At 39.8% G+C, this 21,424-nt stretch overlaps 1 protein-coding gene across 2 annotated transcripts in view; it reads left to right on the top strand.

The window, feature by feature from the left end:
* fam53b (family with sequence similarity 53 member B) overlaps nucleotides 1-21,424 on the top strand; it is a 127,088-nt gene that overhangs the window by 30,365 nt on the left and 75,299 nt on the right. For both annotated transcript variants that reach the window (XM_041209055.1, XM_041209056.1), the window contains exons 2-3: nucleotides 867-1,076; nucleotides 8,425-8,479. In XM_041209055.1, the coding sequence (XP_041064989.1) occupies nucleotides 999-1,076; nucleotides 8,425-8,479 (133 nt within the window). In that variant the 5' untranslated portion in view covers nucleotides 867-998. The remainder of the gene's footprint in view (nucleotides 1-866; nucleotides 1,077-8,424; nucleotides 8,480-21,424) is intronic.

Raw genomic sequence — 21,424 nt, 5'->3', positions numbered from 1 at the left:
TAAGAGGATCGTTAGCAGTATTTCAATTTCATCACTTCAACTGAACTCACTGACCTCATTTAACAATGAAGGAGAGCATGTTAGCTAATCACCTATCAGGGTTCAAAAGAAGTTGACCTAAATGATCTAATTGCAGGAAAAATGCCTGCACACAGATCGTCAAACATCTTGAGTGAGCAAATTACATCTGCTTTCCCAAGATATTAAACCACTATTCCCCCTGTTACGTGAATTAAACAAGACAAGCAAATCTATCCACCGTAGTGCTAGTTTATTTGGAGCAACATTGGGAGCAAAATGATCTATTTTTCAACTAAATACCTTTGGGATTTTTACCTTTTCACAGGGATGCAAAGGAACTTTGCTATCAAATCAAATATTGGAATGTGTTGCAGTCTTTTCATGTCAATATTTCCTATCTATTCTGTTTAGCAATTGGCCTCGTGTCTTTATTCCATGCAAGCATTGAAAGACACAACATGCTAATAATGTACAATGCTGTGGCACCGAGAGTAGGATTTGTTCATGCTTGTGATTCCTCACATGTTGATCTCCTGACCTCAATCACGACACTAAGGGGACACAATAGAAGCCAGTCACCTCCCCAAACAGGATTGAAATTTCATGGGGATATCACTTCAAGCTCTTATTTATTAATAAGTTGCAGATGGTAAGAGAGCAGGGTTGCCGGAGATCTGGATGCAAGTCACTTGACAAATCTTGCCCGGGACATGATGCATGGTGCACTAGCAGGATGGAGGAAATAAATATTCAGTAGATATTTAACTCTTCAAGTTTTTGGTTTACTGAACACAAAACTCATCTGTACCTCCTTTCTCTTTTCTCTCATTTGTGGTATTGGACAGTTATGAAGAGCATTGCAGTAGTATACTCGCATCTAGTTCTCGTGCTGACCTGAAATGGAAGATGTGGCTTAAAATGATACCTACTGACTGCTGCCCACAGTGTAACGGATCCAGAGAGATGACTATGTTACCATGGTGACTCTTTTAACCAAAGATCCGGAAAACAAGGGCTTGGATTATGGTATATGCAACACCTTCAACTCTGAATTGGTAAGCTTATTAATTAAGTCTAATGTGTAGATCATTTAAAAAAAAATAACATTTACTTTGAGTTTCCAATATAAGTAGTTTCAGAAGATAACTTCTGTGGGTAAATTATATTGTGCAGTATTGTAATATTTGAATTCTTTAGAAGTCCTCGAAAGTTGTATTTGTGGGTCTTTTTCTTCTGTGGTGCTACTACTAATATGTAAATTTAATTTCAAGCTGGTTTTCTCTGGGCAATTTAGTTTGATCTCATTGGGATGGCTTCAGTTTATACCTAATTCAGCACTAATAGTTAAAGCACCCCGTTCATTCCAAAACCAGAACAGCAACCATGTAATAGTCACAGCAGCTATCCTGATACTTGGGGCAGCATCTGAAAAAATAAGTTCTGAAAAGTTTGTTCAAATTAACTTTCTCACATGAGGTACATGAGGGAACACTACCAATATTTAAGGAGAGCCTCACAAAGGCATTTAATGTGAGCTTCCTTGGGGCATCTATTTGAACTAACAGTTGAGTTTGTATAAATGGCGAAAGCGTTGTTCAGAACTGAAGTTCCTCTGCAGCAAATATTTAATGTTGACAGTTTGGAACTAATATTTATGTGAGTTGGCCAACAAATCTACTTTCCCACAAAATGGGAGAGTTTGTCCATTCTCCAAATGGAGAGTCTGTGCGGTTATCTTATTTGGCCCTGTGTGCACTCTAGTGTACGCTCTCACCTATGTTGTTGTTGGGTTACATCTATATAGATAAACAGAGTTAATCATTACCCTATAGGGGTTATGCAAAGATAATGCTAAATGTGAATGATTCCAAATTCCACTTTATTTATGGGCTTTCTAAGAATAAGTCTCAAAGACAAAAGAAAACAAACTGGGTAGTTTTCATTAATTTCCAATATTACTCCGGTACGATTCAAATTGAGACTGCAAATGGCATTTCCCAGTAGCCATTGCATATTAACAGAGAAGATGAAAAAGCAGGAAAGAAAATGGCACAAAATGTGTTGGAAACATGGGGCAAGATTTTTAGCTCGATAGGCGGGTGCGCGCCTGACTTGTTCGAGCGTAAAATTACATACATTGACATCAGGTGAGCGTCCCAACGTCAAAGTGCAGGCACGCAATATTTCGGTTGGCATGTATGTGCCGGAGTCAACAGCGTGTCCGCCAACAATTAAAAGGCCCTTTAAGGCCATTAACAAGGCTATTAGAAGAACTTTCTCGCTTCCGGTCCAACCTTAAGGTTGGTGGGCAGGCGAAAAGGCCAAGTGGCCTTTGCACTTTTTAGGAGACCTCATCCATGGGCGGGATGAGGTTTCCTAAAGCAAATAAAAAAATAAAATAAAAGTCTTCAAATTTAATTAAAAACATGTCTCTGCTTATTTGGCACATGAGGGGGCAAGTTTTATAGCATTTTTAATTTCTCTTTTTTTTAAGTCTTCATCTCCCTTAGGCAGCTCTGTGCCTTAGGGAGATTCTGAAGTGCACACTCACATGCATGCGCAAGGTTCGTGCTCGGCCTCCTTCCCCCCCCCACCCACACACCGGCAGCACTGAGCGCTGCTACGCAGGTTTCACGCTGGGCGGGCCTTAAAATGCTCTCCGGCCTCGATCACGGGCAATGGTCGGCGTCTCGACCGCCCCCACCTGTCCCCGCCGTGCCCACCCAACAAGGGAAAGATTCTGCCCGTGAGTTTGAATCGGGATGCGCATATTTAAATAATTTATTGTCTGCAATGCATGGGGGAGAATTTTCTCCCTGTCCGGGGTAGGGGCTGAGTTGGAGCGGGCATGGGTGGGTGCGCAGCCGGTTGCTGCTCGCAATTGGCTGTGTGCCACCATTTTACATGGGCGGGCCAGTGTGGCACGCACCCGGAAGAACTGAGCACTCCCTGTGCGGACAGGGGGGAGAGGCTGAGTCAGGGCTGCTCTCAAGAGCGCAGAAATCTCCTTGAGGCATGGAGCTGCCTCAGGGAGATTAATTACATTTTGAAAAATTTAAATAAGGAGAAAAAAAATTTTTCAGACATGTCCCCTCATGTGACAGTGTCACATGAGCTGGGACATGCCAATGAATTTTAATTAAAAAAATGTATTTGATTTATAAATCCTTCATAAACCTCATCCCGTCCATGGATAAGGTTTCATGATAAGTGCGAAGGCTGCCTGGGCTCTTCGCCTTCAGATTAGATGGGCAGCTCTCTTTGTGCCCGCTGAACGGAAGATCTGAATGACGCGCGGTGACGTCGGGACGCATACCCGACGTCACCGTGTGACATTTTACGCATTGGGGAGCGGGGCCCGCATGCCAACCTGAAGATTCTGGCCATGGTTTTGATGCAAATGGTTATAGCACTTTGACCAACTTTACAGCATCATTCCCAATCCCACTTCCAGTGGTACAATGCAGAAAAATCTGTTGCAGGTGCCAATGAGGTCAATATTTGCTATTTAGTTTGAACATCGCCAAATTATATTAGTGCCATGACTGGCTAAAGTTCAGTCTAGCAGTGAAGCAATACTTAAGATTTATCAGCGCATGACAGCACTGAAGTTGTTATGGAAGTTTACAGTACCAGGCTTATATGCACAAAAGCATAACTTTCTGTATAATTGTGAAAAGTTCATTATTTTCTATTTGTACATTATTTCAAAAAGAAAAGCTGAGATGCAGATTTTTGTTTTCATCAAGACATTGCAGGGCTTCAAGTGAACTCTCTCCCTCGGTGGTGGCATTATCTGAGCAATGGAAGTGTTGATTGCACCATTTTCTTTTTAATCTACCAAACCGAATCGAAAATGCTGAACTATCATAGTGTGAACATTGCTAAGCTGAAATGTTGCTTATGGTTTTGCTTGTGAGAGCAACTTAATTATTAACTGGTTTACTAACTCTCCATCAAGTCATTTCGATTCAGTATGTTCTCACTTCTGATCCCCCTTTGTGGTGTTCGGTACTAAACTTTCATGAAGAAACATTTTTTTATGTTTGATGATAAAGAGTAGCTTTGAGCTTGTCAAGACATCAGAAAAAGTCTACTGCTCATGCAGCTACTTTTGCATTCTGTAGGATAGAATTTGAAGTAAGATGTAGCTGTATAATTTAGCTTTTAATGAGCTTTTTCATTGGGCTTTGCCTTTTAGGAATTGTTCTTGCATTCTCGCTTCTGAATTCTGCTGGATCTTTGTATCTTCTTTGTCTGTTGTTGACTGTGTTTGCATGTTGACCTATTCTGATTGTGTTGGAAGCTATCCTACTGTATCATCTTGTTATGTGCCAATAATGCAGAGGATTGGCTCACTGCACATGAGAGTTAGATACAATAGGAGAATTCACTATCCTGCCTTTTGCTCCCGATTTTACCAACTCCCTCTGGATAATACATTTTATATGCTTGAGCCATTTTTCTGCCAGCTATTCTGCACCTTTCTTTTGTGCATAGGTAAAAAATCGGCTAGTAAATAGTGATCATAATACTATTGAGGAGGTCTTTAGCATTCCTGTTACTGAGAAGTACCGGGTTCAAGTCCCACCCCAAGACTTCATTGCCAAGGAAGGTGCATTCATAACACTGTCAAACAGGTTGAGTATCAACCTGCAAATCCTCTCAACACATGCCAATGGTAGGCGGTGGGAGAGATTCCTGGTCAGCCATGTGATGGAAAGAAATTGGAGCCTCTACCATCACTCTCCATTGCTCCAGACTAGACCATTAATGTAAAAGTGTATGTTACCACAGCAATTCAGAGTCCTTTATAGATATCAGTTAGATAGATTCACGTTTTGATTGTGAACCAAACAAAAGGTCCTTTTAAATGAACGGATTTGTTCTCTGCTCACATGTTCCAAAAAATCTGAAATTCCTTTTGCTATATACAAAAATACCTTCCCTTTAAAAGATTATTGTGGTCCTTTAAATAGTTGCAGCAGTGCCAGATATCCCACCTTAAGTTTGTGAGCTCACAAGAGACGAGGTGGATTGAATGATTGGAAGTCAGAATCAATGACTAACTCTGCTAAGCAGCTCCAGAAGATTTGACTAGATTAGCCATGCCTTAGACAGGTGCGACATTTCTGTTGCATTCATGCACATCACAGAAAATCTATTCAGCGGTCACAACAAGGGCAGATTTTCCTCTTCATTGCCTTGGCACAGGAGCTTGGCAAGGTGGAAACATTTATCACAAATCTGGGCACAAGTTGCTCATGATTTTCCATTCATCAACTTGTTAGCTGCTTATGTTCTAGTTTGCAATTAGCACTTCTACTCTTGCAAACTGTTATGCCTGGACAATGAAGAGTAAACCTCTTCCCCCAGTTTCTGAAACAGAATCTAGACCTGGTTGACAAAGCAAGCTAAATGGCTTTTCTCATTAACTTTACTTCAGATCAAAACATCTAGAAATTACATTTGGTGACATTTGCCCAGTATTTAACCAATGCACTAATCCATTTAGTTTAAATAGGTCTTCAAGCCTCATTATCCAGGATTAATTTTCCTTTTAATTTTCCTCATGTGAAGCCTTCCTATAGAAGGTGCAACCACCTGGAATTATCTCTTGTTAACAGGAGCTCATATGGATAGTCACCAACTTGACAAGCTTGGGTTCAGCAGCATGTGATAAATTAGGGAAAATCTCTGATAGGAGCGTTTCTCCTTTTGTACTCCCAGTGATTATTGACGTCAAGTTTGTGAGCAATCTGCCTTCGTTACATTAAATGTTTACCTAGGGCTGCTGTTCAGGGGTGAAACCCGTGTTTACTGGCTCAATACCAAACCAATTTATGACTGCAATACAGCACTCACGTAAGGAACGGAGCTGGTGGTCCTATCTCTTTACAGCATCAGTTGATTAAATTTAAACAAGTGCTTGAGTGTTTCATACCTGCATTAGACAGAGTGTTAGAATCCAGAATTTGGCTTTCAAACAAAATAGTGGCCAGTTAATGGGGTTGCGGGGAGCTTGCACTGGAAACTATAGGATAAGGAGGAAGACATGGGGCTGGATATTCAGGGTGAGGGCTGGAAGGTTGAGTCAGGAAAGTTCCCAACCCGGCAGACCCATCTTCTTTAAAAAGGTCCCAGTCTGCCATATTTTGTGCTGGGGAGTGAGATGGAGTTGGGCCTGTTGTCAGGTGTCAATAGAGGCGGAAGGATGGCCAGGCAGTGAGGCTGGAATACCAGCCTCCATTTACTGGCATGTCAGCCCAATTTTAATAACGAATGTCAACCCTCAAAGCCTCACCCCCATGCCCTCTCATACCATCATACCCTCATGATTCCTCCATAGCCACTCACCCTGTATTCACCATGGGCAGACCTCAGGATGTCTTTGAGGTGGACATTAAAAACAAATATAATTCTTCCATTCTAATCGCATTCAAATACACCACACCGAAAAAACTCTCCTTCAAAAAAAAGCCATTACAAGAAAATTAACTCCCTTCAAGTGGTAAATCTGTTATGAAAACAAACAAGCATCTATTTCATCAACCACATCAAAGACAGCTAATCCTTTAATAATCTCTTAAAACTATAAATCAAAATGTCTATACAGCCCCCTGCTGAGATAAGTGATTCTGGAACTTTTGAAATTCAACCAATTGTTCATAATGGCAACAGCTGTCATAACAAACCATTCCAGCTCTCAGACAATGGAGCTTATTGAAATTGCTAAAACAGGTGGCTACATTTTAAAAAATCTACACCAGATGACCTGTCAATCAAAGCAGTCCAGGAGCAGGTGGGGCTTTTTTTCCCCCTCATTGACAGCTGCTGAAGGTCCTTTTCATTTTAAAAGGACTTGGAGCATTTAAAACACTTGAGGTTATTACACTGGAGATCCTAATCATTCAGTAAAACACATCTAGCTTGCAATACAGCATCTAACTATTGAAACTGCAAGAACAGATGTGTTTTTTTGTATTTCAAAGCTTGTCACTGGAAGAATTTCAGGGGTAGATGACTTTTTTTGGTCCCTCACTTGGGATTGTCGCTCATGCCTCCTCTGAAAGGCCATGAACTATGTCTTACTGAAGGAACCTGACTCCATTTAAATAATGGGGGTGGGAGGGCGGGATTTAAACTGTCCACTGCCGCAATGGAGCCACCAGCAACAGGGGTGCCGCGTGCAGACAGGCTGCCCGCACCCTTATCCCGTGCTAGAGAAAATTGCCAGAAATGGGTTTGGGGACAGGAATCCTGGAACTGAGTCACAAGGACACTCACATTGGCCTGACTCGGCGAAATCCAGGCCATGGATCCTGGTCTGCTTTGGATCAGTTGTTCCAGCTTCTTGATTTCTGATCTTCAGAGCAGAGAAGTGTTGGTTTTAATTCCTAATGCATATCAATCAGAGAGCTTGAAACAGTACGTGAATTCCTGCAACAGCAGTTGTTTGAACTAAACAAGAGACCTCGGAAAGGCAAGCACTGCCTAAGGGTCAGTGTAGGATCCAGCAGCACCGGAGAGAAAGAAGTTAAATTCCCTCCACCATAACAATAAATTTTCATGTTATTTAACAGATTCCTGAACTCTGTTAGAAGCTGGACATAATGAAGGATAATTGACCTGTTACCGATTCTTATTGTATGCATTTTTAATTTTGTATGCCTATATGTTACAAGCTGATTATTATGCCTCATAATGCTGCCTGTTTGTAAATGAATATATTGGTCGTTTTAGCCTGTAAACAGTTTCAGTCTTGTCTGTTGTAATATTTGCCATTTTAAAGATAATCTGGTAATGTAGCACAAATATATGTTAATTCTAATAGCCAGATGACTAAGTGGAGTAATTGTTAGTTTCTTGAGCTTGCAGTGCTTTGGATGTAGAGCACATAGAAGATTCAACTTATAGGACCCTAAGCAGGAAAACTGTACCAAAAAGTGACAAATATCTATTATTGAAAAAAACATATGTTCTAAACAGAATAATACAGCTGTGCCAAGTAAAGAAAGAATTATCTTTTTAAAGATTAAATTTTGGTTTCATACTCCATGTAAAAAGAAAGTTGCCTATTTAAAAGTTCTTACATTGGTGATATTCAAAATCAAGTCAGTTAGTGGTGTCATAATGTCATGTGGTCACATGATACAATTCTTTTGTTGTGATTGGGTAATTTTACTTGCTGTAAAATGTCAAGTTACATCAGTAACTTTGTCAATTACCTGTCTTACCTCCTGAGTTGTGATTGGTTAATTTCATGACATAATTATAGTAATTTTTTAAATGCATTTTTTTAGTCGGCTATCTGTAAGTGCTTTTTCTATATTTCAAAGGCTCTTTTTAAACTGATAGTTATTATAAATTCTGGCTTAACAACCTTTTTTTGATTGTTTTCAGCATCATCCAAAGAAGATGAGTAAAGGGCCTACTCTCCTCTCATGTGGAATTATGGGTAAGTTTAGAAATGATTTGTTATTAAAAACACTTGATCAAGAGGTCATTATTTGTGCCAATACTAACACATTACTCGTGGGTGAGCTCCCTACAATAAAATTAACAAGGAAGGCTAATTCCATAGACTCAATGCTGTTCACATGATGTTTCCTCTGGAGTTTATTCTGTTTTCATGGTTGTGGGTAAGTTTTTCTCGACATGAAGAGCTCTGAAAGGAAATGATTGGAGCCCTTTTTTATTTTTGGCGCATATGAATCCTAGCATTAAAGATAATTTATGTATAATATTACACAAACATTATGAGGGCCACAAAACTTTATATGGAATGTGGCTTTTGAAGCCCCTGTGACAATGTGGAAGGTGTCATGAGGCGTTTTTAAACTATGGAGGAAGTTTGCCAATCCTGTGGTCCCTGAATTGAGCTGTGCTTGAAGGAAATGTGGATCAGAATTAGTTCTAGAGTCTTGCAGCTCTGTCTGTGAACCATGTCCCCTTAACCTGTAGCTCCCTTTTGAGAGCACAAGATCACTGAATTTGCTTTTGAATGTAGGTCGCAGAGGGAGATGGTGTGTAAACGTGGTAAACAAGCCCTCCTCCCATATCCCAATAGCATTGTAGACCTATTAAAATATGGGCTTACAATTGCTCAGTCAGGTAAGGGGGCTGATTTTAGTGATGTAAATGCGGGGAGCTGCTTTTGTAAGTTTCTTTTCTGCAGAGTCCCTTATAAAATTAGAGCCTAGAATTTCAACAGTCTGGCTCCATACCTGGTCTAAAAATGGGAAAGAGATATGGAGCAATTGCTCTTCCTGAAACTGGGTGAAGTACATCTCTAAATATAAAACCACTGTGTTGAAAGGAGCAAGGGTGTAACTATCTCATCTATTTAACTGAAGGGGAAAAGGAACTTCCACCCTAAATAGTTTGAGTCATGGGATTGCTTCAGGCACATGATCATTTTCCTGCTAGTTGTGTGCATCTGGCATTGCCTAAGCCAATTAACTGTAAATGTGTAAACTAGTGATGTCCTAACTATCATAAGTGCTGCTAGGAGAGCAATCAAGCCAACAAACTCTGAGCATATCTGGAAACAGGTCAAGTTTTCAATTGTGAAAGCTTCCTCCAGGTTTTTTTGTAAAAGGTGGGGTTTCTGGTGAGGTTTTCGTGCTCTGTGAATTTTGAGCAACATTTCGAATCTTAAACAATCAAAATTTGGTTGATTTGAAATCTTAATCTGAAAAATAATTATTGGGCTGACTGGAAATACAGAGCATGTTATTGAAAAAAGTAAATAATTGGTTAAATACACATCAGTGAAAACTGAACCTTGCATTTACTGGGCAAATTTTAGACAAAGTTAATTTAACAGTCAATGTAATACAAATGACTTTTTTGGAGTGGGTGCAGAAGCGGAGAAATAACTTGGTTCAGATATAACACAGCACTATACAAATGTGCGAGCGTACGAAATAGGAGCAGAAGTAGGCCATTCAGCCCCTCAAGCCTGCTCCGCCATTCAATAAGATCATGGCTGATCTGTTTGTGTTTTGAGTTCCTCGTTCTCATTTACCCCTGATAACCTTAGATTATTGTTAGGCATGGGAATCAATCTACCTCTGCTTTAAAAAAAAAAATTCTGACCCCGCCTCCACCACCTTCTGAGGCAAAGTTCCATAGTCGCACAACCCTCTGAGAGAAAAGATTTCTCCTCCTCTCTGTCCTAAAAGGGTGACCCCTAATTTTAAAATAATGCCCTCTAATTCTTCACTCACCCACAAGAGGAAAAGTCCTTTTGACGTCCGCCTTGTCAGGGCTGTTCAGGATCTTGTATACTTCAATCAAATCACCCCTCACTCTTCTAAATTCCAGTGGAAACAAGCCCAGTCTTTCCAACCTTCCCTCATCCCGTGCATCCAGGTATCAATCTAATAAACCTCCTCTGAACCGCCTCCACTGCATTTACATCCTTATTTAAATAAGGAGACCAAAACTGCACATAGTATTCGAAGTGCGGTCTTACCAATGCTCTGTATAACTGAAGCATAACATCCTTACTTTTATAAAAACAAAAAACTGTGGATGCTGGAAATCCAAAACAAAAACAGAATTACCTGGAAAAACTCAGCAGGTCTAGCAGCATCGGCTCTTCTCCATCCTTACTTTTATGTTTGATTCCTTTCATAATAAAGGACAGCATTCCATTAGTCGTCTTGATTGCATGTTATACCTATGTATTAATTTTTTGACTCATGCATGAGAACACCTAGATCCCTCTACACCTCACCTCGGAATTCTGCAGTCGTTCTCTGTTTAAGTAATACTCTGCTTTTTTATTCTTCCTGTCAAAGTGAACAACTTCACATTTTCCCACATTATACTCCATCTGCCAGATTTTTGCTCACTCACTCAACCTATCTATATCCATCTGCAACCTTATGTCTTCTTCACAACATACCTCCCCACCTATCTTTGTGTCACCTGCAAATTTAGTTCCTATGCCTTTGCTCCCCTCATCTAAATCATTGATTTAAATTGTAAAAAGTTGAGGCCCCAGCACAGACCCTGTGGGACTCCACTTGTCATATCCTGCCAATCAGACAAAGGCCCATTTATGCACACTGGAATGTCTTCTGCCATTCAGCCAATCTTCCATGCTAATTTGTTACTGCCTACACCATGAGCTTTTATTTTCTACAGTAACCTTTGATGTGGCACCTTATCAAATGCCTTCTGGAAATCCAAGGACAGCACTTCTACAGGCTCCCCTCTACCCACTGCACGTTATTTAAATGATTTCCTTTTCATGAGACCATGTTGACTCTTCCTGATGACTTTGAGCTTTTCTAAGTATCCAGCTATAATCTCCTTAATGAATGACTCTATGATGGATTTCAAGTTAACTGGCCTATAATTTCCTGTTTTCTGCCTCCCTCCCTTCTTGAATAGAGGGGTTATATTTGCTACTCTCCACTCTGAATGAACCTTTTCAGAATCTAGGGAACTTTGGAAAATTAACACCAACACAGCTACCAACTCATTAGCCACCTCTTTTAAGACCCTAGGATGAAGTGCATCTGGACCCGGAGACTTGTCAGCCCGCAGCTCCGACAGTTTTCTCAGTACCGCTTCCCTAGTGATTGTAATTTCACCAAGTTTCTCTCTCCCTTCCACTTCCTGCTCTACAGCTATTACTGGAATGTTTTTTGTATCCTCTATAATATTCCAAATCACCATGGAGTGAACTGGTACTATATAGACTGATATTAGAGACTCTTCTATCCTAGACCTGTCTTTGGTGAAGAGATAACAGGGAGAGGTCATGTATCTGCCCCCTTGACTTCAGTATGATGTATAACATTAAGAAGAAACCATTGTAAAAAAATGTCATGGATTAGCAGTATGAGAATTTTGCTGATTTTGGGCACATGTTATTGGACCGTGATTGTTATCTGCTTTGGCTGTCAAGAATTTTGCACACCACCTTGCTTGGTAGGTTTCCCCCTCCATTTGTAGGTTGGCATTCTCCTCCATTTGTAAGTTATTCCTCCACCGCCAGTTGCATCATTCCTAACTGGGAAAAGAAAATGACAAATATCTGCCGATGAGCCCCTTGAGAGTAAGGAAACAGCACCAAGAGGGCAACATTTGAGACTTGTTTCCTCTATCAATTATGGTTAACATGAAGGGCAGAATTTTACATTTGGCATGCGGGTGCGCGCCCAACATGCTGGAACTTAGCCAACGTCATCGCGAAGTCGCGCGATATTCTGTTTGGCGAGTGCACGCCGAAGTCGGCTGCGCACCTGCTGATAATTGATAGGCCTATTAAGGCCATTAATCAGTTAATTAACCTGAATTTTATGCTGCCCGTCCAACCTTACGTTTGGCAGGTAGGGGAAAAGGCCAAGCGGCCTTTTTAGGAAAGCTCATCCACAAGCAGTATGAGTTTTCCTGAAGCTATTACAAATTAAATAAAAAGTTTCATTTGAATAATCAAATAACAAATATTGATAATGCCTAGGAGCTCCAGTAGAGCGGCAGCTGTGATTCAACATTTTTTTAAAATGGAGGAAGAAGGAATTTAGTTTGACTCTGACATAGGATCTTGAGGGACAAAGATCCTTTTAGTGGATTTTACCTGTGCTGGCTGTCAGAAAGGAGGGAACAGAAAACATCATCTTAACTGTACTGGGTTGTGGAAAGACCAGCAGCTACTCAAACTGTGCTATTCACCACTCAGTGCCTAGTGTATGTAGTCACATTGATTTTGAGGAATGTAGCAATGCACTTGCACATATTTAGAGTGAGATGTGTTGGGCATCATACCACTTTGAAGAAGCTCCTTGCATTTTCTATTCCTCCAGAGTGTATTGAAGTTTTAAGGACATAAGAATGCAAGAAATAGGAGCAAGAGTAGGTCAATTGTTCCCTCCAACCTGTTCTGCCATTTAATAACATTGTGGCTGAACTTTTACATCAACTCCACTTTCCCACCCTATTCCCTTAGTGCCCAAAGATCTTGAATACTCTCATTGAATGAGCATCCACTGTCCCCTGAGGCAGAGAATTCCAAAGATTCAAGACCCCCTCTGAGTGAAGAAATTTCTCCTGCCTTAGTTCCAAATAGCTGACTCCTTGTATTGAGACTATTACCCCTAGTTCTCTATTCTCCAGCTGAGGAAATAGCTCTCAGCATCTATCCTGTCAAGTCCTCTAAGAGGTTAATGTTAATGTTAATCTCTATACAGCATAGGCTCAGTCTACGCAATCTCTCCTCATAGGATAGCTGGGAATCAATCTAGTGAACCTTTTTTGCCCCTCTAAGGCACATATATTATCAGTTCTTTACTGACTAACTAATGACTTTCAGTCAGAGGAAAGTGGGCTTTGCATGATGACATGCTAATGGAAGTTAACTTTGATACTTGGAGTATTACAGTGCACAATTTGCTAATGAACAAGCCAACATAAAGGGGGTAGACCTGTCATTGGAATTCATCCCACCTGAGCCCAGGTGCCAATGCACTAATTGGTTGGGGCAATCCTAACAGGATAATCAACAATAAGTTTGTCAATGCTCAATGCTGGTAAGCTGCAAGTAAGTCACTCTGCACATATATATAACAGCTTTGGCTGCCATGAAGCTAGATTCTTTCAATTTGAATGAGTGGGGTATACACCCTCTATACTGGGCAAACAAAAGCTCCACCTTTGTGGATTTCTGAGTACTTTGCTTGGAGACCCTTATACTTGGAAATGTGTTTCTCTAACTGCAAGATACCTGGCTGGCCAATATGAAAACTTAAAATGCTTCAAAATGCTTACATAGGATGGACATTTTGTAATATACAATAATACAATATTTGATTACATTATTATGGATACTTTCAAATTTTTTCCTGAAGTTATGCAATTTTTTCATACAATGGGTTGGAGTAAAATTTAAAAAGGATGTCTTAGGCTTTTCTCTCTTTAAAACTTATGAAATATGATTTTTGATCATTTTCAATTTTAGCTTTCCCATGGTTTGTTCTCCTATTCCTCTTTCCATTAGTTTACCCCATTGTCTGGAGAGGCAAACCTACTTCTGCTAATTTTGTTGAGAAATTCGAGGGTAAAATTATCATCAGAAGGAATCGCAATTCCTAAATTCTTCAGTATGAAGATTTTTGGTTTGCAGCTGGAGCATTTCACATCTAACCACTGATTTTCTAAATAGCACAGAATATTTCTGATTCTAAGCAAAACAACATTTAAGATGCAAAAACTCAAAGGAAAGCAAACAGTGTAGCTCACATCCTGTGCTGCACAAAGCCAACAAACCTTTCACTGCTGTACAGTTTGTCAGTTCTACAAACTGGCCGATTATTTTCTATCAAGTAACAATGAAGACATTTCACAGAACATGAAATGAAAGAGTGGTCCGTTATTTTTAGTTTTCAGTCTTTGTTCATACTTCATTCCTCTTTGTCATTGTTTTCCCTCCAAATTCAACTGCAACTCTGAAACTGTTCTCCCAGTTCTTGACTTGCAGAGCAAACAAGGGAAACTTGAATTGCATTTTGGAGAATTGCCTCTGACCCCAGAGCAGCAATGAGAAATATTATAGTTCCTTTAGAATCTTTCACTTTGCTTCTGCTCTTTTGTAACCCATTTTGTAACCCACTCCTGGAATGTTTCAACCTGTTTGCTGTCTTCCAGCATCCAATATAATTTTATGATTTGCCCCATTACTTTTCCCACCTAGAGTTTTTACAAATGTATTTTTCTCATTCTTCTGTAACAGGCCTCTATATCTTGCTGAAAATCTCTGACTGTGGAGTTTTGCTTGTGCCCTTTCTGTGCTGTCTGTGAAATATCATCCTGAAATATTCTTTTTCTCACATTTGAATCCTGATTTCTGGTTGATTCTTGGTCAGCGCTTGTCTCCATTCTTTTTTTTCTTCTTCTGAAGGCACTTTCCCTTCCGGGGGCTACAGTAGAGTTTCAAAGACAGCAGAACTACCCCCTCCCCACCCACCAATAACACTCCTGAAGTGGATGATTCATATCTGGATTTGGCGCACATGTCAGTGGCCTATTTGATAGCAGAAGCTCCTCCAGCTGAACCCAGTGGTGCACTTGTCTAATTTACATAAGCTCACTGTCCAGGATCTCCACTCCCTGCCATTTTCATCATCACCCAACCCCCATCACCACCATCCTGGGGTCACTGACCCTAATTATAGCACCACTTTCACTGTCACGGCTGAAATCAGCTCACCCAACAAAGAACAGCAATGGAGCTTCCTGTCCTGCATGGCTGAGTACCCAACCATGCAGTGTGTTCATCCACTCGCCCATCTGTAGCATGTTTTATTCTGCAGAGCAGAACTAGAAAGTTGCAGTGAGAATTTGTAGATTCTTCCTGTTTATATTACTGAATGGTTTTACTAATGAGGAAGAAATGAAGATGGTGTTGGCAATGGCAAAAAATGCTGGGGCAGAATTTCCTCTTGGATTCTACACTGGTGCAACTTTGGCACGTGTCTTCTGCCTACCTCATGGCTGCATCCTCAACTAAGCTAGGCCAATTTTCTGGGGTCAGGATTTATTAGTATAAATTTTTCTGGTTCCCAGTGGTGCTTTCATTGCTGCATCCTCAAGTTGAGGAGAGGTTGGGCACGGGCATGGATACTGTAATGTGATATGGTCAATAGCCCTAGCTGAGGACTTTAAAAAAAAAAGTGATGAAATTATATTTCCCGACTAATGTAATTGGTGTCTCTGTGACCAGTAGATGCCCAAAAGCTTCCTGCTTGAGTCTCAACTGAAAACAAGACGTTTCCTATGAGACTTGCCTTGGGATGTGGTTCAGAAAAAGTGTCTTGGGTTTTCTTTTAAAGCACTGGAAATGGCAATGTACTGCCTACATATGCAGTTTTAAAAATGAACAGTTTCTTACTCATTGAATCAGGAGTCAGTCCCCAAAAGGAAGCTGCTGAAACAGCACTTCAGTTCAACCAGTCAGAGGTCAGAATAGTCAAGCTGCTGACCTTGTTTTCCTGCCTTTTCAAACTTAATTGAAATTTCTCCACCATTTAAGGGACACGTAAAAGAAGTTAAAGACACATCGTCCCATTTGAATTTTCAAAACCCCAAAAATGGTGGATTTAATCTGGAGTATTCTTTGCCTCTTTCCTGGTTAACACAATCAAATTAGTCAGCTTTTTCTTGCTTTGACTCCAGTTTTCCCTGAATGAGATGCCAAAGACTGAATCCTAGCAATTGCTACAGCTGATATTAATGGATAAATGTTTAACACCGTGGTTAAAGGAACACATTCATTTGTTAATGTCGGCAGTGTTACTTTTTAGCCTGCCTTCTCTATGACCTCTGCAGTATATGACTATGCTCATCAACCTTTTGCTGCCTTCACCACTCATTAGTCCTGCAGGAGCAGATTGTAACTTTAAGCAATCATTCAAGATTTTTACTAAATTTCATGTTCATCTATTTGCCAGCAACAAACTTGCTTGGGTAAAATAAATAAATTGAATTTCTGACAGTTTCTCATACTTTGAACTCCTTTGCAGCAGGTCCATGTTCCCATGTGCTGCAGTTGTAATATCAGTATCTTGGGGCAGTGTTTTACATTTGATGGGTGGGCGCACACCCTGACCTGATCAGGCATAAAATAGTGCATGATGACGCTGGGCGAGCGTCCTGATGTCATCATGCACTCGTGTGGTATTTCGGTTGGTGGGCGAGAGAGTTGGCAGTGCGCCCGCCGACAGTTAAGAGGGCTGTTAAGCCCATTAATCAATTGATTAAACAGTATTTTTCATTTTGGGCAAATCAGCTAAGTGGCCTTTGGATTTTTTAGAAAACCTCATCCATGGGCAGGATGAGTTTTTACATCAGTAATTTAAAAAAATAAAATAAAATTTTTAAAACATTTTTAATATGTCCCTGTTCATGTGACTGAGTCAGCTGGGGACATGTTTCCCTTATTTTTAAAATCTTTATTTTTTATTGTAAAATTCTTCAGCTCCCTGAGGCAGCTCTGTGCCTTCAGGGAGCTTTCAATGCGCGCTTCCCGCACGCATGCGCAGACTTTAGTGCTCGCATTCCTCTTGCCCCCTCAGCAGCGCTGAGGTTTTAAATGCGCCTTTCACACTGGCTGGCCATTAATTGGCCAGCCAGCATGAAATCGTGGTTAGGTCCGATTGTGGGCAGCGGACTTTTTCCCGGCCATTCCCGGGACCGCTGGCCGTGCCCGCCCGGCGAATGGAGAATCCTGGCCAAGGAAGCAGAATAAGTGAAGGACTAAGATTCATTGCTCACAATTGTTGGTGAAACCTAATAACATTTACGAAAATGTATACTGTAACAATTCCAAAAATAGAATTTATCCAACTATAGCTGTGACAAAAGAGTTAAATAGATTTTGACTCTTAAGAACCTGGCACTTCACTCCCCCATAGCTCTGCACGTTGAGCCAGTAAATAGCTAAGCTACAGAGGAAAGATTTGGTTTCCCAGTCTGTGTTAAGTTGGCTGATATCACCAGAGTAGTGATAGGAGCCTGACAATTGTCTTCAGATCAGGGCTGTGCTCGGTGGAAGAAAATCAGCTGGGCTTTCTGTCCTCACTTGCTGTTCACTGCCCTCTGCTAAAAGTGTGCGTATGTCTATGAACTGAAGATTGTGCTCAATTTTGATTGTGTTCAATGTTCAAATGGACTCCAGACATAAATAATTTGCTTAAGACCAGCCAAAGACGATACCTCAGTTGGGAAGGAAAGCTTATTGTGAGGGAAGATAAAGAAACTGAGTTAAAGTTTAATTTATTCCTATGCTGGCAAAAACCTATTTGCTTCACATTCATATTGCAAATTACAGCAATGCATGTTTTGGACTATATTCCTTTTGTGTCAATAATGCAGGTGTAGAGACATTTGGTTTGTAGCACGAAGTACTGCAATTAGTTATCACACGTCATATGGTGCACCTACTGTGACCATTTTAATAAAACAAAATCCTTCCAGGAGGAATGCAACATATGAGATGTGTAGCCAGGAAATTATTTTTTTAAACAAGAAAATGAAAATCTGGCCAGTGCCCAATGCTGTTTGTGACTTTTTAAAAAATGTGTTCTTTTAATAATTCTGGCGTTCCTCTACTGATCATGCTGTTTTAATAAATTTCTGAACTGAAGAAAACAATGGAAACAGCACCAAACCTTTCTTTCAATGATGTATTGCGAAGCAGTTGTGTGACACTGTCAGGTAACATGGGTGAATCTCCACATTAATCCACTAAAATGGATTAAAATTCAGTACCCTGATTCTTGCTTATTAAAACCAAAATCTTAAAGTAGCAAAAAAAAAAACAGGTACACCAGCGAAATGAGCATATTATGTGTTTAAAGTTTATACTTTAATCTTTTGTAAAAAAAAATAAATCGATTCTTATTATTTCAGGGATTCCTTGTGGGAATGTGGACTTCACCCTCCTTTCTGAATGGTTTCTTCAACTTTTCCTTTCAAACTGTGTTGTATGTGGAGGGGGCAGGATTGTCTTCTCATTTCTGCCCCTGTGCATGATTCACGTTTCTCCTTGTCACTTCAGCAATTTCTCATGAATTATTCCCTGGCTTAATTGGCATGTAAGTCATCTCTTCCCAGGTCCCTTCCAATCAATCTGCAGGCTGCCTACAGGAGTAGCCCAGTGTGGTTTGGGGACTGAATTTTCTCAGAAGAATTTCTCTTGGCCTTTACTTAGTACCATCTCCTGTGTCTTATCCAGAACTGTCAGATTCCCACGTGATGATGGATTTACAGGCTTGGGCATGTTGTGGCATGAATGCACAGTGTACTGTGCTGACACATTAATTACCCTTTTAATTCTGTTCTGGATCAAATGACGAATACTGAATAATATTGCTTTGCAGTATCCTTGTTTCCTTCCTTCTTGACTTAATGTCAAATTGCACCGCTTGATTCCTATTTATTATATGTTGTGATCAATTTTAGAATCAATCTGTTTCAGAACCACTTACTGATTTGAATTATGTAGATGTGCTGAAAATTCACAATTGCTCCATGCTTGACTCCTAAATTGAATTATAGTAGAGGTTGTGAGAGAGCTTTGAGTTGAATATTTAATCACTGTTTGGAAGATTTTTGAATTAATACCTGATAGAGGGCAGATAAAGGGCATGATAAAAGCCCCTTATATTTAAATTAAACATTCATTAGTCCTAATGTTTTAAACCCATAAACCCATAGTCTTAAAATAGTAAATCAATGTATATTGTGAACTGATAACTTGCCTTTAGAATAGCTTATGATGAACTTCACAACCACTGAAGGCTATAATTATTGTCATATATCAGTCATTCATCATACTGTTTAAACAATTTAATTCCTATTCAATTGAATGAGAAGCACAGGCTTATAGTAGTGTTGTTTACAGTGCTGGCCTACATTACCATGGTAATGAGATCACAAGAGTTGAAAACACAATTCTAAGATAATCATATATAAGGAGGACCTTTCAGCCCATCTTAGTTCATCCGTCCAAAAAGATTTTGAAATCTGTCAATCGTAGCAAGCATCCTTGATTCTGGGCTTTCATCTCTACTATTTTATCAGGGAACTCATTTCATATATTGATTGCTCCGTAGCCTAGATTTTAACATCGCTGCCTGGCAAAGATATGTTGGGTTCAGTTTGGACACCCAATTTACACCTCTGCTCCATATCAATGGAGCATAAAGTTGGGCACTGTGTAAATTGGGTGTCAGATCCGAACCAGCTCCATTCTCGCTGGATGGTTTGGCTTAAAAAAGAGCTAATGCAGAAGAGCAACTCCCTCATATCAGCCCTAAATTTACCTTTTTAGTTTGAACTCATGACAATATAAATGCAAGTTGTTGTTCCCACATTCAAACCCGAGAATAATTTAAAATTTGATTGGAAGCTGTAATTGACAGATTTCTGTGTGGATAGAATCATAGAATGATTACAGCACAAAAGGAGGTCATTCAGTCTGTTGAGCCCATGCTGGTTCTCTGTAAGAGAAACTCTTTGACATAATATCATGAATGATTTATGATACAATAAATAAAGTTCTGCACTTTTTCTATACTATTTATTATCTATTGTATATCTCTAAGATCACCTCATAAATACTTCCTTTTAAAGCTGACAAGCCCAAACTTCCCTAATTGAGGCATTGGTTTAATGTTTCCTCTGAAAGACAATGTAGGGCTCCTGCAGTACTTCACTGATGTGTTGGTTTAAATTATACGCTCAAATCCATAGTGCAGGTTGAAGCCTGTTTGAAGCGAATCTTATCACAAATCCAAACTGAGTGTTGTTTAGAACACTTCAGGACTTTTAAAATATCATCACGAGAATCAAACAGTAAAATTTAACATTATACTGTGTGTAGAAATTTGCAGGGTTTGTTATGGAATGTTTTACTTCACAGAATCACTTGTCATAAACGCTGGTAAGCAACCATTTTGGCAGGGCAGAGCTGTTTAAGTTTGTGGTAAATTCAGATTGCCAAAAGAAGAGTTACATTTACTCAACTAATCCATAATCCTAAATGTAATACAAAGAGATATGTGTACACTAATCAGCATCTCTCAGTTGCTTCTTATTCCCCTGATGCTTTAAAAGTACTGGTGAGAATTGTAGCATTGTGAATGGAAAAATCCAGCACTTTCATGGCAGAAGATCATGATATCATAACAGGAGAAGTGTAGCACAAAATACCTGGTCCCAGAATCTGTTTAACAGCAGCTTAAAAAATTAAAACAGAGCAATAAGACGTTACTGAGAAATGCTAGTAAGTATATCAATATCTTTTTATCACAGTTAGATTGTGCAACATGTCTGTAGAATGTACTCGCTTTAAGTAAAGAAATCTCTGAAGACATGCTGTCCCAAATCGTTGACATAACCTCCCACTTGTAGGAACAATATGCTTGTTGACACAGTGTTATTGGTAGGGGAACTGCTAACACTGAGATTCTGTTACCAGGGTAGGAAGATTAAATATTTAGCAATTATTTTCAGCCAAGAAATAATCCTGGTACCCGGTTTCATGTGACTAGGCAGAGGTTATTTACTTTTTGATGAAGTGACTTGGAAAAGGTCGGGGTGGTATTTCCTCAACACAACTGCTCTTATTAATCACATGTTGCCCTTGATTGTGGATGTCCTATATTCGACCCATGATTTGAAGGACTGTACGGAGAGTGCTAGTCTAATATTTAATCATCCAAATGAATTTGTAAAGAGTAGGTCATGCGTGATGAATTTGATATTTTTCAAACTGGCCACTAAAGCAGAGGTCAGGGGAATACCTATGAATGTTTTTCATATGAACTTTCAGAAGGCATTTGATAAAGTCCCTCATAAGAAGCTGTCAACTTAAGTTAAAGCTCAT

Source organism: Carcharodon carcharias, chromosome 17, assembly GCF_017639515.1.
Source record: "Carcharodon carcharias isolate sCarCar2 chromosome 17, sCarCar2.pri, whole genome shotgun sequence".
Taxonomy (NCBI): Eukaryota; Metazoa; Chordata; class Chondrichthyes; order Lamniformes; family Lamnidae; genus Carcharodon; species Carcharodon carcharias.
The sequence above is the reverse complement of the archived record's forward strand: the minus strand, read 5'-3'. Positions and strand labels throughout refer to the sequence as shown.